The sequence below is a fragment of the Coprinopsis cinerea genome (genome assembly GCF_000182895.1).
Source record: "Coprinopsis cinerea okayama7#130 chromosome 7 map unlocalized cont3.7, whole genome shotgun sequence".
NCBI classification, from domain to species: domain Eukaryota; kingdom Fungi; phylum Basidiomycota; class Agaricomycetes; order Agaricales; family Psathyrellaceae; genus Coprinopsis; species Coprinopsis cinerea.
The window spans coordinates 1,942,751-1,957,746 of NW_003307538.1; the positions used below are offsets into that span (position 1 = coordinate 1,942,751).

Here is a 14,996-nt window from a genome sequence, read left to right on the forward strand (position 1 = left end):
GTTAAGAGAAATTACGCTGAGAATCGCCTCCGTCACGGCGCGTGGCACTATTCCTCCCTCCACCGCTTATTCGACATGGAATTTTTTCCTTTCCTTTTTGTCTCCCTTTGTCTTGGTTTCATCTCCACTCCCACTGCCCTCCCCGCTCCTACCCAAGAACTCTCTCGGCATTTCACTTGGAGGTGCATCAGCCTCCGTGACGCCCTCCGTGACGCCCTCACCGTCTCCCCTAACAATGAACTTTCCAATCGGAGCCACACCTGCCAAACCACCCACTTTGCCCTGACTTGGTTCATGGATAGACACCGTCGAAAGGGTGCGGAGCAACCTCCTATTAACCTCCCCACCAACAGTGGATCCGGTTCGCGATCGTGCAGGGACGACGTAGCCAGGTGGCTGGGTACTTGGGAAAGCAATGGAGTTTCCGGCCCCTGCACCGATCCCTGAAGCCCCGAGTATGCTGGCCGCGTCTCCACCGAGGTTCAGGCTCTGCCCTTCGATGAAGGTCGGGAGATACTGCGTCGACGGAACGGGAGAGTTGTACGTCGATCCTTGTCTCGAGGGTTGCATGATGCTCGAACGACGAGCATACGTCACGACTGGGTCCGTTCCGCCTTTCGAGGTTTGGACGTGTTGTGATTCTGGGCTGTCGACCATGACTTTGTTGGCGCTGATGATGGAAGCTGCAGTCGACTTCAAGCTCGTGTCCACGACAGCCACGGGCGCAGTCGGCTCGGTGGGCGGTGTCTCGACGGCAGGTTCTGAAGGTACTGTGGAAACCGAAACATCTGCACTCGGAGTATCTTTCCCATTCTGAACATCGCCTTCTGGAGCCTTCGTCTCTGAAAACTCCTCTTCCTTGGTCGCGTCCCTCTCCTTGTCCGCGTCCCGTTCCTTCAGTTCCAGCGGGTCAACCACAGGCAAGAGCCCCCGGACTTCCCGACGGTAGTCCTCGATTTCATCCCACAGCGCCTTGCGGAAGTCGTCCAATGTCTCGAGTTTTTCGATCTCTCTCCACCTTTCAAACCGTTCAGAACATTCAGGTTCGTCGCTTTCGTCGTGATATGCAGCGAGCCATGGGTGTTCGAGGGATTCGAGAACCGTTACACGCGTAGATGGATCAAACGAGAGCATTTTGGCCATCAAGTCAAGGGCTACGATGCAAGTCAGCGATCATTAGTTCCGGCCTGAAGGAAATCGCTTGTACCTAGCGGGTCCGAGCCAGGTAGAACGCGTCGGAATGGAACAGTTCTCCTAAACGGTAAAGAACGGACATAGGCTTGAGCCTAACCATATCGGTGAACCAACAGTCAACGGTGAGAGTTAGATCTCCCTGACCTTGTCGCTCCCAATCTTTTGGATGATAGTCTCGTCCGGCGAGCCTAGTATGTCCAGGATTTTGTTTAGTTGGTCAACTGCAGTAGCATGGTCAGAGGAGTCGCAAAGGTTTTACAGAAAATGGCGAACCGTAACTGAAAAGCAATCAGAGCGTGACACATCAAACAGGGTGTGTACTCACTCTTTCCCCTTAAAGAGGGGTTTTCCTAGCAGTAGTTCTCCCAGAATGCAGCCAATTGACCAAACATCGACTAGGATACCCAGTAAGCACAAGAAATTCAAGGCAAGCTGATATGATTTACTAGCAGTATTATATCGTCTGACAACCGCAGTCAGATACCCAATCTCGGGCCAAGCGTAGAACACTCACGGAAATGCCAACATGATCTCCGGCGCCCTGTACCACCTCGTCGCCACGTACTCCGTAAGTCGCGTAGCGTTCTCGTCGGGGACAGCATCGAACCCCCTGCTAAGGCCAAAATCGCATATCTTGAGTTCGCAATCAGCGTTCACGAGCAGATTGCCCGGTTTGAGGTCTCGATGGATGACTCCCGCAGAGTGAATGAATTTCATTCCTTAAAGTTGAAGGATCAGCAACAGCGAGATATAACAGACGAGTTATCATGGTACCTCGCAGAATCTGGTACAAGAAATATTGCACATGTTCGTTGGTGAGAACTTGACCAGACTTGATGATTTGGTGAAGGTCGGCTAGGAAGTATGAACGCGTTTCAATAGGGTCATCTCATTCAACAGCACGTTGCAAACACCTTCCATGGGCTAAACCGCCAATGTTCACCGCCTTTAGAATCTTCCCAACCTTGCAATACCGTCCGACGCACCTCCATGAAGATGTAACTATTGAACGGAAATAATGACGTCAGTCCCTTTGATAATGGCGAACCAGGTATAAACCAACTCACATTTCATTGAAATCAGGGGAAACAGCATCTACGTCAATCAAGCCAGTTATATTTTCGTGGTTGGCGAAATGTCTGAGGAGGGTGATCTCCCTGAGAGCCCGTTTTGCAAGTTGTATCTTTTCAAACACTCGGGTGACCATCTTGATGGCTACTGTTTCGCCTGAGATTTCGTCGGCCGCTGAACTGGAGGGCGAGGGGATGGGGGCAGGTTTCGTATGTACCCAGGGAAGGAGAAATAACACCTGCATTAGACGATAACGAGCCTCAGAGGCAAAGCAAGACTGACCTACATTACCACCCCATAAGCACCAGAACCCATCTCCCTCACCAGCTTCCACCTCTTCTCTACATGAAACACTTTGCCAAACGATGAATGCAGCGAATGGTACCCTCTTCATTACATCCAAGGAATACAGTCAGGAACAAGGTGAACATTGACAGCAAAGGTGTCGTGTGCCAACACCTACGCACCTTCGACGCAGATTATCCTCCGAGAAGGGGTTGGACGGCCTCCTCACCCTCGATCGTCCTCGATCCACATTCCAAGAGCCGGGAGAGGGTACAGGTGAAGACGATTTGTTGTTGTCGTTGCTGCCATCGCCATTGCCGTTCTCGTCACCGTTGGACCGACCACGGGTTGACCTCCGCCGATGAGGTCGAGACGGGGATCGTGCAGGAGAATGGCCACCTCTTACTCGAGACATTCTCGTCCAAGGTGTGTATCGCGGTCGTCAACGTTCGACACGCACAGCCCTGGAACGTTTGAGCTTCCCAGCGACCCAAGGACCACACAGCACTGGACCGCGTGGCAAAGGAATTCAGACCAGGTAGCTGACTGAAATAGACTCGTCCCCCCAAGTAGATGGGAAATGTGGTAGAAGGCTGAACACAGTCGCGAGAAGAAACAAAAAGGTGGACAAGACCAAGAAGGGGACGGGATGAATTATTCAAACGTAGTCATGCAAGAACGGTGACCGCCGCTTGGAATTGATTGCAAGGCAAACCCGTCTGATCACTTGGATCGCCCCGTTTAGCGCAATTTCGGAACCAAAATGTACCAAATGTATTTATTAGCAGAAAGTGACACACTTAGTCTATACATAGCTGCGCTACTCGGAATAAATGGAATACAGAGATATTAGGCGACGACTACGATTCCGAAACGTCCGGTGGGTCTGTTCTCTCAGATCCAACAACCTGAATAGGGGCACCTGTCTGCTCAGGTTGGGCAGGTGTCGAATGACGAGACGCCGCTGCACTCCCTGCACCATCCGCCACAGGTGCAGCAGACGTCGTCGAACCCGCCGCAGGTGTACTAGAAGCACTAGGACCCGGCGCGTCCAAAATATCCAGAATTCCCGCCTGACGCGCCTTGTTCGCAGCCTTCTTCGTCACAAAGTCCCTCAACCCGGCCTTCAAACTAGGATGCTTATCCACCAACTCCTTCAACCTATCCTTGGGCAGCTGCAAAAGGGTATTGAAACTTGATGGTGCAGTCACCCTTGCACAATGAATAAATCCTTCCCAAAGAAGCTTGTCTGTCCATATCTTCTTCGTTATCAGTCGTGATAAGAGCGTTGTGGAAACGAATCCGACAAGAGTCCTTGTAGTTGTTGACAGCTTGAATGACCTATCGCAAATCGGAAAAAGTAAGACGACGATTGCAGGACAATGGCAAATGAATGTCCCTCACCGTTCGCATGAACAATGTCGGAATCACAGTGTTGTCCATAATCTGCTGCATAACCACACCCAAAATCTCGGAGCGGTAAACGTCCGCCATGGAGAAGCAGATTCCAATCGCTGTCGAGAAACGTACATTAATAACTGATTCCCCGAACATCGCACAGAAAATGCAAAACGCACCTTCCATCGCAGCCTTGAACCCAATCTCCTTCTCCGACTCGTGTAACAAAACCATCAGTTCGGCCGGGGTCAGCAGTTCACTCTGTCTCACACGAGGGAGATTAGAGGTAACACTTCCGAATGTTTGCGGAGGAGTGGTGACGATCGAGCTAAACACGGAACGGACGAGGTTCTTGGGCTCCGGCTTCCCATTGAGAATCGACACGATGCGGGGCAAGTATTTGATGATATCCGACTGAATAGAAACGTGCAGTCAGCACGATGCAGCGCAGTTTGACCACCGCCCATTTGAAAGGAGGATCCAAAACTCGAAACTCACCTTGTCCATCTCCGCAATGATGGGAATGAGGAATCGCGCGTCCAAGTCACGCTCATTGATCAGGCTCTTGACCAAGGCAACCAACTGAGCACTCGGCCGTCCGTGCTCAGTGAAAATGTTGAGCACCCGGAGCGCGAGGTTCTCCGATCCCTTTGGACACGTCCTCAGTAATGTGAGTAGCTTTCCGTGGTTCGGCCCAAGCGAACGAATGAGTTGCGTTATTAGCTCTTGAATCGCTTCCTGGACACTAATGTCCATTTTCCCAAAAGCCAAGAAGATTCTAACAGAGAGAGCGGGGAAGGCGTTAGAATTTGTCCCCCAAGTCATCGGGACCAAAGAGTACTTACTGTTCCAAGAACTCGGGCACTTTGACTGACAGAGCAAAGAGCAATTCAAGGTGCTGGAGAACTTGTTGTTTGTTGGCCGGGAGATCTACGGTGTTGGGCAGGTAGGGCGTTTGAACCAGATCTTCTGGAGGAACTGTCACTTGTCCATCCTCCATGTCCCCATCGGCCGGTTTGTCGCCACCATCCTGCTCCATTGGCACATCAGCTTGCTTTGCAGGTGTCGGCCCAGGACCATGTCCGTCCTTTCCATTCTCCGCAGGAGGCTTATCTTTCCCTTCACTATTAGGCGCCTCGTTGCCACTCTTCGGCGGAGCCTTGGTTTGTTGCAGCTTCCTCAGCATTTGGAGAGCAAACTCTCGAATGAGACCGAACATAGGTTGTGTGTTGGGAACCCACATCTTCACCGTGTTGATGGCCGCGGCACGCGTCTTGCGTTCTAGAGAAAGGAACAATTCTCAATAAAGCAAAGTCTCCCAGAGAAATGGAGACTAACCTGGGTGTGTAGTCAACTCGAGTAACACGTTCAAAGCTTCGATCCGCAGCGAAGGCCGTTGACTGACCAGTCCCCGCAGCGTCGTATACCCAACCTGCATTCGTTCCGGGCTATCAAAACATAAGACACCGATATCAATGAAAGTTAAAAAACGAACTACATACCTTGTACTGTCCACGCACAACTCCCGAAGCAGGTCGAGCACGTCTGCCGGTACAGAAGGCAGGTCAAGCAAGAACCTAGCAAAAGTCTTGTCCTTCCCATCCAAGATGGTCTGGTAAGAAGCGACGATCTGGTTTAACCACGTATCATAGTTCGGTCTCTGAAAATAGACACAGTTAAAATGAATTCCGTTCCAACCGGAAGGAACCAACACACCCAGCTAGGGTCCTTTGCCGTCCTTATCTGGTCGTTGTACCACTCTTCGTTCATCCACGTTGTCGCAAGACGTACCCTTTCATACAAGGTTAATTAGCTCTCCCCAGATCCGAACCGAACATGAAAGAACCTACCTGGAGGGAAAGTCGGTCATGATATATTCGCAGATCGTTTGTCTTAGCTGGTCCTGCCGAGCATAGAAGTCCTCCACTGGGGTTGAAACTTCATTCCCCTCCTTCATCTTCTCATCCTGATCCTGATCCCCGCCTCCCAACAGGTCCTGCGGTGGTTTCGCCACCCTCGTGATCATCCGCACGATCAACAGCATCCAAAGCTCTGTGGCAGAATGGCCCCCAGCTTGCGAGGAATCCACAGGGATCGCTTCACCGAAGGACTTGAGTTCGTCAGCGCCGTCCCATATCCGTGTGAGCGACTTTGAGATGATCTTGGTCCGGTCATCTTCATCCCAGTCGGAGGGTGGAGGGAGTTTGAAATCGACGAGTTGGAGGTTGATCGATTCAATGTCTGCTTCGATGGCGCTTGGCTGAGATTCGGCAACTGGAGCGCGAGTTGAAAGCTAAGGAATGAGGCGATCAGGATGAAGTATGATCTGTGGGATATGGGGTGCATACCTCGTTGTTGAGTTTCTCAGGTTCAAACTCGATCTCCTCGTCGTCGATAGCCATTTGAAGTGGGTCGACGGGTTCTTCTTTGATCTCCTCTGCGGCAGCAGCCTGAGGAGGTTGGCCGGATGGTACTGGTGTACCTTCTGGCAGTGGTGAACGTCGGTCTTTCCTTGGGCCTGAGGGCGCATTTGGAGGGGGAGTGGGCTTGGCGACGGGAGGGACAGGTGTAGGGGCAGGTTGCGGGGCAGCAGCAGGAGCAGCTCCCACCAGTGTCTGGCGGTATTTGTGAACGAGCGCGGTCAGCGCTGCATCTGAGAACGCGTCAAGATTGGCGACGATGAGTTCGGTGATTAAGGCGGCAGGTAGGGAGGTGAAGTCGAAACCGGCCAAAAGGGCGGCAGCATTGTTCGGCGGAGGGGCTTCATTTTCCAACTTTATCCGCTTGGCTTCTGAAGGTTGTTCGGAAGGGGCGGAAGGCGGGCGCTTTCGGTTGTCGGGAAGGCCTGCTGCCTTGCGCTTTTTCTCCTCGATAGCGGCGCGTTCCATTCGCACCGCCTGTTGCTGGAGTGCTTCGTTGATCTGAGGCCCATACTGCGAGTTCCCGGGAAGTCTGTGCAAATGGTGGTCAGACGACACCGTGGCATAGGGTGTACCGCCATACCTGGAAATATGGACCAAGAGAATTCGGACGGCCTTTTCTACGCTCCTGATTTGCGACGCAGACAGATTGACAAGGGCGTTCGGTGTCCATTGTTTCAGCGTTGTGATGAGAATGGGGACCATTGGCGGACGAAGCCTTGCAAGATTGGCCCATGAGTTGAGCAAGGCAGAGAGGAGGTCGGTATCTCTGAGGGACCAGTTAACCGTATTGTAAAACGTGAAGGAGTAATAGATATCTCACTGGCTTGAATAAAGCAGCGTAATGAGACCTTCCAATAGCTTCTGGCCTTCAGCTTCGAGTTTGGCGATGGGAATAAAAGGGTGGTCACTCGGGCAATTGGAGAGGTTAGGATCGTTCTTGTTTTGCAGCTGTTGGAATATACAAATGGCTTAGGGAAATGTATTCGTGTAAGAAATGAATGACAAGCTACCCTAGGGTCCGGAATCCCCCTCGTCTGCACCAACAATACCCTCTGCACGAACTTCATGGCTGAAAGTTTGACGCCGACGCTGGTTGCTGGTGACCACAGACATTCGATTATTCGCGCTTTGCAGGTAGAAAGTGTGTTCCAGGTTCCGGGGTTGTTTCGGTTTTGGCATCTAGAGGGCTGGGCTCAGTAGTTGCTCGGACAGTGTACGGTGACAGACATACAGATGACGGAACACGAGGGGGTAGACGGTGGTCATACATTGGACGACTGTTTTGACGATGGCGGTGACTGGGTCGTCTAGAAGGGTCGCCAGCTTATCCAGGGCCTTCAGCGACACTAAATGGATGGAATACGTCGAACCCTGGACTCGGCAGGACACAAATATGAGACTCACTCTGTGTTCGCGTCTCCAATGGCAAAGTCGAGCGGGCAATTGCAAACTGAAGGAGGTCGAGAATCCATCTCTTGAGCAAAGAGTCCCCAGCATTCACAGCGATGCGGGAAATGAGAGTGTCGACGATAGTTGGGATTGGAGACGGATGGGACTCTAAAGATTCACGTAAAGTGGCAAGAATGTCTGCTTGTTCTTTGGTATTTGGCTCGGCTACAAGGGCAGCCTGCAGGGTCTGCAGGGCGTTTACTGGATTGGCAGCCATATCGTCCCTCTGCAACGCCGACCAGCGACAACAACGCTCGCCGGGTCCAACACAATTTGTCGTCGTCGTCGTCGCGGTTCACTAGCTTGGGCCGTCCCCGCCAATCCTCGCTGACAAATCATTTCTCACGGGGACTTTGTACCCTCGAATTTGACGCCACCGAGCGCGTACCTTGCTTTCCGACAAACCTTTGCTTCTTTTCATCTCTTTCCGAGTGGCGTATGTTTCTGGATGCGACAACAACAGTTCTATTTTGGTTCCCTTACCCCTAATTCGGTAACCAAAACACCTGGGCTCTCTCTCTTTTGCGTTTCTGGCTCGCAATTGCCTTGTTTGTCATCTCCCAAAACACGAACCTACCTTCTCCAACTCCGACAATGACCTTCGGATGAGAAATACTGGGCCCGCATTGCCTATCACTGGCTCTTATTTCATTTTAGTTTGCACCCCGATCGCGACGCCGCTCGTCCTCCTTCGAAACTTGATCTACAGGCGCAGTCACCGATATGTCACGCGCCTCGTTCCGCTTATTTCCTTGCGCTGTGGTTTTCGACGTTTAAAAGCAGCCTCAAATTCGAGGTTGCAAGGTCAGAACTCCCCCAGCCAACCTCATCATGCAACTCGAAGCTTTGCAGCAACCTCCTCTCTCCGTCTCCCCCGAGGAATACGAAGCGGGGAAACAATGGATCCTCGACGTAGGCCATTGCTCACTCCTCCGAGCATTCCTAACCCTCTAGTACTTAGACCTACAACTCCTGTGAAGCCAAGGACATCTCTCGCCTCAAGAACTTTATCGAAGACGATGCTACCATCCAGTTTTCCACTCTTCCTCAGATCGCTACCCAAGAGCAGAAAGACGCGTGGCTCGGATGGCTCTCAACTGCTGTGGATCGACATGAGCATGTGTACGCCGTTTCATCGCCGTTTCACCTCAAAAAAAAAACTAACCTCCGCTTCATAGGATTCACTCCAGTAAGCTAAAACCCGCAGTCCGGTCACTCAACAAGTACCCACGAACTGATTCTCTTCTTCCACAGTCAATGTCCTCCCAGACAGAATCATCATGGACTACGACGTCGTCTACCACTTCTCGTCAGGGGAAACAGAAACGGTTGCTTTCATCACTACAATCGACAAATCCACCACCGTATGTCTTCCCGTTTCCATCCATTAGATCGTCATCGGATCTCTAACTACTTTATTTAGTCGCCGAAGTGCAAGGGCCTCGTTATCTCTGGAAATATCTCCAACGTGTTGCCTCGATGGATCGCTCAAGGAGGTCCACCTCCGTCGGCGTGATTACATCTTCTGACGGAAGCTACACTCGTGCCACACTCGACTCGGTATATAATGGGGTTTCTCTGTGATGTGATACTTGTTCTGGGCCTCTCCTTTCTTTTCAGTCAAATTCCGGGTCAAATTTATCTATTTTCAAAGCCCACTGCCCTGCATTGCACTTCCTCTTTCATCTGGATCCACCTCCACATCAGCGTTGTCGGCCTTCACATTTGTAACAATACATATTTATATCACTCATCCGTTTTCGCGCTACGTCTTGGACGAGGTCGCCGTTGATACACAAGCACCACATGACACACTACCAGCCTATCAGCACCCTGTGGCGGGTGTGGCGGGCAGGCGAAGCCCTCGAGTCATTTGTTTTGGCCCTTTATATCGGCTCCCCAAGCCCTAATATCGGGAAAATCCAGGGCGCCTATTGAATTGCATTTATAACGAGTACATAGGTGTCCACATCCAGTGATTCCGGCTAGGATAACGGTCCCGGTCTTGCTCTTGGCCCTGTCTCGTGGTGCAAAACCGATCGCGAACGTTGGTTCCTTCTTACCTCCAAAATATCGCGCGACCTTGCGTCTTCCAGCCTCCATCTTTGCCCGGTCCAGGATCCTGTCCCACCCCTCGTGGCACCAGGCTGGACCCACTTTCTGACGTCTATGGTACAAATCATTATTTGTAGATCCCCGTTGCACTGCTATGTGACAGGTGATAGACCTCACCTGCGGGGACAAAGGCCTATCTCAGCGAAGATCACAGATAAAAGATAATAACCAGAGACAGGAAAACAATGAACGGGGAACTGGACATCACTGTTAACATTGCACAATCACCCGCCCTTCTCTATCCTCGAGGCTCACCACACCGTTTCCCCCGCTCATTCCAAAATCGATATTAGCGGAGAAGAACAGGGAGGTGGAGCTAGTTTATTAAATAACGACTCGGCGAAATGCGTGCCTAGAGCATATGGGCAATCGACAACCCCACTCCACGATCCGAAGCTGATTACGATCGTTCTGTAGTATCGAGATGAACTTTTGAACTCCTCGCCGCTGCAGGTTGTCCCGTGGGTCACGAGAGGCAATTGCGGGGGTAAGGAGGCTCGCATCAAACAATGTACTTCTAGAATCAGCCAAACCAGTACCATCGGCGGGATGTTCCTTACAATTTGAACCAATCCGTCAATGTTAGGGCCTAATATTCAATACCGAAGGGAGGTAGGAATCAATCCCAAAGAAGTCAGATAGGGATGTCCTCTGTCCTCGGGAAACAACCGGCTATGTGCTCAGGATCCGGGGCATACGCAAGGCACTACTACTACTAAGCGCCAAACTGAATAGACACTATTCCGAACAAGGCCACGGATGCATAGCGGGCGCCTACTTACCTGCACCGGTTCCGCACCCCAGTCCTGATTCAAATAGGGACACATTCCCACGCTATTAGAGGCTTGGCCCGGGCCTGGCACCCGTTCGCACCTGTCGTCTTGCCTTTCACTCTTTCATGACAGTCAGAGAGTCGGTATGACCAATGGGCTGCGCTTCGGAATAACTCTCCTCTCTCAAGTCTAGTTTTATGACGACGAACGAGGCAGCCTTTGGACGAAACCACATACCGAAAGGTCTTTAAGATACAGGTCTCTGCATGTGCCATGCCAGAGGCGATGACACAAAAGACCCTGCAAACTTTACGTGCACACTCCGTGATCCGTAGCATCACACCAAATCGTCCAAAATGTCGTTCAATGAGGCCACCCGGACCGGCAGCCACGCTCTCTTGCCCTCGAACCACCACCATCCGTCAACTCTCCCTGAACGCAGTCATCTCATCCGGCCTTCTCGAGGCGCATGGAATCCTTACACATCAACATCGCTGGTGGAACTATGAGAAGGCGGTAGTACATAGTTCCACGAAGGTCACCGTAGAACATCCTTCAGCGCTCGACTCAGAGTGCGCGACTGGCGATGTTGCAAGCCAAAGAGAGACCTCGCCAAGGACGCCATGGATCGCCTGCTCAGACATGTCCTATTAAGCTTGGGGATATAAACATCATCATCGGAACGTGCAGCTCAAAACTTTCAGCTTGAAAGAAACCAACCTGGAGTGTCCGTCGGGTCACGATTCGGGCCATGCTCTCACATCGACTCAGACTGTAGCCCCCCGGACCTATGTCGACCCCGACCCACTCGTGCAACTCACACGTGTAAGTACGGATTTCTGGAAACATAACGTAGATCTCTCCTTCGGACATGCCAGGCTAGGCGCTCATCGAGCACTTAGATACCCACCTCTCACTTCTCCCAAAGCGCCGTACCGTGCAAGTCCAGAACCTTGGCTTCCTCCTCTCGGTATACCAGCGAACGTCACCCAGCCAGCTAGTTAAGTACTCCGCTTATCTCTGCCCACCCTTTGGCCCAGAAATAGCTGTCCCCGGCGACTTGTTTGGCCGCCTATCAGAATCCACGAGTTCAACTCTGAGCCAGTTCTGTTGTGTACTCGCTGTCGTTGGAAACACTGACCTAAGTACTCCACTCTTACACCTGGCCTTGAGGACGTACTAAGTAGCATGGCTATGACAGGAGAAGGATTTTCCTGGGCATCGTGGCGGCGCTGACAACCAATTTCTGCGCCACAAGACTTCACAGAAGAAAGAAACCATATCGTCCCATCCTAGTCCCCCAATCCTCCAGCTCAATATTCCAGAACACTCACACCCTCCCATAATCACACCCAAATGCAAAGTCGAACTTGGCGCGCCGCACGATATGCTCTCGATCTCATCCTCCGAGTCGGATTTTCCCCATTGCGGTTCCTATGCACCTCCCAGTGGATCATGTTCATGGTGAACGCCCGGTGGTGGCCAACGCTCGTCGTGAACCCATCTCGTCCGGTTAGGGAGAGTACATGGAGGTAGAGGTATCTGGATGTAACATTGAGACTGACCCGGGTCCAAACCGATGGTCAAATCTTCTGTGACAAAGTCCTGTGGTGGACACCGTCTCTATACACACATCGTCACCAAAGTACTCCCTATCATCGATGAAATGGACAAAGCATAGATGTCATAATGGGAAGGAGTATTCTGACGCAAAAGTCCGTCTCACTTATCTCAGGCCCACAAAGACCACAGTCCATCTCGTGTCCCACTCATACTAAGTGTTCACCTTACTTTGCACTTCACATCCCTCTCGTCGTCACCGATACATATCTCTACTTGCGTGCTGAGAACGCCGATCAAACAATGTGATTCAAAGAAGGGCGGGACGTCGGATCTCAGCTATTTGCAAAGGCGCAACGTGCAGATGACGCAGACAATCGACTCGACAGATCTTCGCGCGCTTGGCCCTCTAATCGTCACCAACAACAACTTATCCCCGTCTCCGTCGAACCCGAGGTTGGGAGCGACACAGGGGCGTGCAGATGTGACGGTGACGAGCATCTCCAGAGTTGGAAGGCCCCGTGCGCACGGACCCCCTCCCCTCAGCGACTCCATCCTCCCTATCCACAACCTCCAGACGCTCCACATCGCAGGACTGGTATCTCATAAAAAGCATAATCGCATAGGTCATAGCTCGTATACCTGCTGGGCCGCAAGCCGTCAAAAAGAGAAAAAAAAGTGCAAGTGCGTGTGGTGTGGTACAGATGAGATAAAAACAACAGTATAATGCCCTCCGAGGTACACGTCTGCGATTTGTTGCCTTTACTTGAGAGGAATGAATCGAGAAGCTGCATATCCATTGAGCGAAAAGCGTCTTGCACACAATCCGGTTGAAACTTACAGTTGGTAGCACCAATCTAATCGCCATCGCAGTCCATCAGCATCCCTCCAACCACCCCAAGCCAAAAAGGAAAGACTCACACCAGGTCGACCGTGCTTAACAGGCCTGTACGTGCACGAGAACTCCGCCAAGTAGTGGCCCACCATCTCCGGCTTGATTTCCACCGAGTTGAACACCTTTCCGTTGTAAATACCAACAACGCTGCCAATCATCTCGGGGACGATGATCATGTCACGGAGGTGGGTCTTGACGACAGCGGGCTTTTCGTTGGGGAGGGCCTCCTTTTTGGCTTTGCGGAGCTTTTTGATGAGGCCCATGGGGCGGCGTTTGAGACCGCGCTGGAAGCGGCGGCGAGCACGGGCGTGGACGAGCTGTTTGTTGCGATGAGAAATTTGCGGGGGTCTAGGATTGGAACACAAAGATATGTACCTCGACGAACTAGATAACAAAATCAATTAGCCGGGGTATAATCAGAACCTTTGGGTCAAACACACCTCCTCATTACTCAAGTCGAGCAACTTGTCCAAAGCAATTCCACGGTAAAAGAAGGTACGGAAAGTCCTCTTCTTCTTGAGCTCAGCAGCGAGATTGGGGTCAGTGACTTCAGACTATCAAATATCATCCCATCAGCGATTCAAAGTTGACTTTTGGTGGACGAGCATGAGGACGGCAAGGATTCGTACCATGGTTGTTGCTGGCGACGGCGATGAGGAGTTTTTGCTGTCTTTTGATTTCTTACCGTTGAGGGGGCAGGGCGCAGCCGACAAAACGAGACCTTCGTGGACAGGTCGGAGCGGAGTTCCAATTCCAATACGAAAAAGGAAGGTGTGGCTGGAACTGGATCACGTGCTACTGTACAGTTATGGCTCGGCGCAGAGAGGACATCTCGACGATGAGCAAGGTGTCAAAGCTCATATCTTCAAAGATAGAATCCACAGGTCTTCCCTTGGGGATTAAAACGGTGAGCATGGTGGATCGCTCTGAACATGCGTTGGTGGAACTCATAGACGGTCGTGCAGTGATTTGTGGCTATCGCCTTAAAAACCTACACCGTTTCTAGCTCAACTTTTTCAAAGTGCGTGGATTGTGATTCAAGGGCGCTTGTTGTTGTATTCATCGGAGGGGATAGATGCGTTACATTGCTGCCTACCTCCTCCTTGTGACTGGTGGAAACGCCAGCCCCTCTGCCGACGATATCAAGAAGCTCTTGGGCACCGTCGGTATTGAGTCTGATGATGAGCGATTGGAGAAGCTCCTCTCGGAGCTCCAGGGCAAGGACATCAACGAGGTGTGTTTTGATCTTGGAAAAGTCATGGCATTTTCTGACTTGAGATCCAGTTGATTGCTGAGGGTACCAGCAAGCTTGCTTCTGTATGTGGACTTGTAATCTTTGGAGATATACATGACTTAGTATGGTGCAGGTCCCCTCTGGTGGTGCTGGTGGTGCTGCCCCCGCTGCTGCTGCTGGCGGTGCTGGCGATGCTGCTGCCGAGGAGAAGAAGGAGGAGAAGAAGGAGGAGGAGAAGGTTTGTGTCTCGGTCATTGTCTTGAATTCATATCTAACGATATGTACAGGAAGAGTCAGACGACGACATGGGCTTTGGTCTCTTCGATTAAACATGATGATTATGCTAGAATACGAATGTGTAGTGTACATTATCAACGAAAATTGCAGGATGCAGATCGAGGCGCGGCTGATTTACGGGAATGGCAAGTGTATGTGTTTGAATGCTTCCGGGAAAGTGTGTGCCTTGAAACAGGATCCCGGCGGTGAAGAGTGGCGGTGTCGGTGCGTCACCTGGGCGGGATGTCGGAGAGCGGGATGGTGAGGAGAGATGAGAGTGAGTGTGGCAGGGTAGAGTTGTGGGTGAGAATGCCGCGGGATGT

The 14,996-nt window shown here is 51.7% G+C and overlaps 5 protein-coding genes across 5 annotated transcripts; 2 read left to right on the plus strand and 3 right to left on the minus strand.

The window, feature by feature from the left end:
- Positions 1-66: 66 nt before the first annotated feature.
- CC1G_14865 (CMGC/MAPK protein kinase) lies at positions 67-2,965 on the minus strand (the record flags this gene model as incomplete). The annotated part of the gene is made up of 11 exons (XM_002910842.1): positions 67-1,154; positions 1,208-1,286; positions 1,339-1,415; positions 1,468-1,472; positions 1,520-1,639; positions 1,709-1,913; positions 1,969-2,026; positions 2,181-2,196; positions 2,262-2,503; positions 2,552-2,651; positions 2,733-2,965. The coding sequence occupies 11 exons, from the start codon at positions 2,963-2,965 to the stop codon at positions 67-69; spliced, it is 2,223 nt and encodes a 740-aa protein (XP_002910888.1).
- A 445-nt stretch (positions 2,966-3,410) lies between these two features.
- CC1G_11565 (cleavage/polyadenylation specificity factor) lies at positions 3,411-8,037 on the minus strand (the record flags this gene model as incomplete). Its single annotated transcript, XM_001831516.2, has 14 exons — positions 3,411-3,725; positions 3,955-4,064; positions 4,128-4,362; positions 4,447-4,726; positions 4,794-5,229; positions 5,287-5,396; positions 5,451-5,608; positions 5,665-5,740; positions 5,799-6,241; positions 6,297-6,900; positions 6,952-7,137; positions 7,434-7,550; positions 7,603-7,678; positions 7,776-8,037. 14 exons carry the CDS (start codon positions 8,035-8,037, stop codon positions 3,411-3,413), a joined length of 3,408 nt encoding a protein of 1,135 aa, XP_001831568.2.
- Positions 8,038-8,651: 614 nt separating this feature from the next.
- Positions 8,652-9,336, plus strand: CC1G_11566 (hypothetical protein; the record flags this gene model as incomplete). The annotated part of the gene is made up of 5 exons (XM_001831517.1): positions 8,652-8,732; positions 8,782-8,942; positions 8,999-9,009; positions 9,075-9,184; positions 9,244-9,336. The coding sequence occupies 5 exons, from the start codon at positions 8,652-8,654 to the stop codon at positions 9,334-9,336; spliced, it is 456 nt and encodes a 151-aa protein (XP_001831569.1).
- A 3,694-nt stretch (positions 9,337-13,030) lies between these two features.
- On the minus strand, positions 13,031-13,795 carry CC1G_11568 (40S ribosomal protein S15; the record flags this gene model as incomplete). Its single annotated transcript, XM_001831519.2, has 6 exons — positions 13,031-13,056; positions 13,110-13,125; positions 13,190-13,480; positions 13,539-13,547; positions 13,604-13,717; positions 13,766-13,795. The coding sequence occupies 6 exons, from the start codon at positions 13,793-13,795 to the stop codon at positions 13,031-13,033; spliced, it is 486 nt and encodes a 161-aa protein (XP_001831571.2).
- A 176-nt stretch (positions 13,796-13,971) lies between these two features.
- On the plus strand, positions 13,972-14,796 carry CC1G_11569 (60S acidic ribosomal protein P2; the record flags this gene model as incomplete). The annotated part of the gene is made up of 6 exons (XM_001831520.2): positions 13,972-14,070; positions 14,170-14,184; positions 14,239-14,397; positions 14,448-14,480; positions 14,531-14,635; positions 14,685-14,796. The coding sequence occupies 6 exons, from the start codon at positions 13,972-13,974 to the stop codon at positions 14,724-14,726; spliced, it is 453 nt and encodes a 150-aa protein (XP_001831572.2). The 3' UTR covers positions 14,727-14,796.
- Between the last annotated feature and the right edge of the window lie 200 nt (positions 14,797-14,996).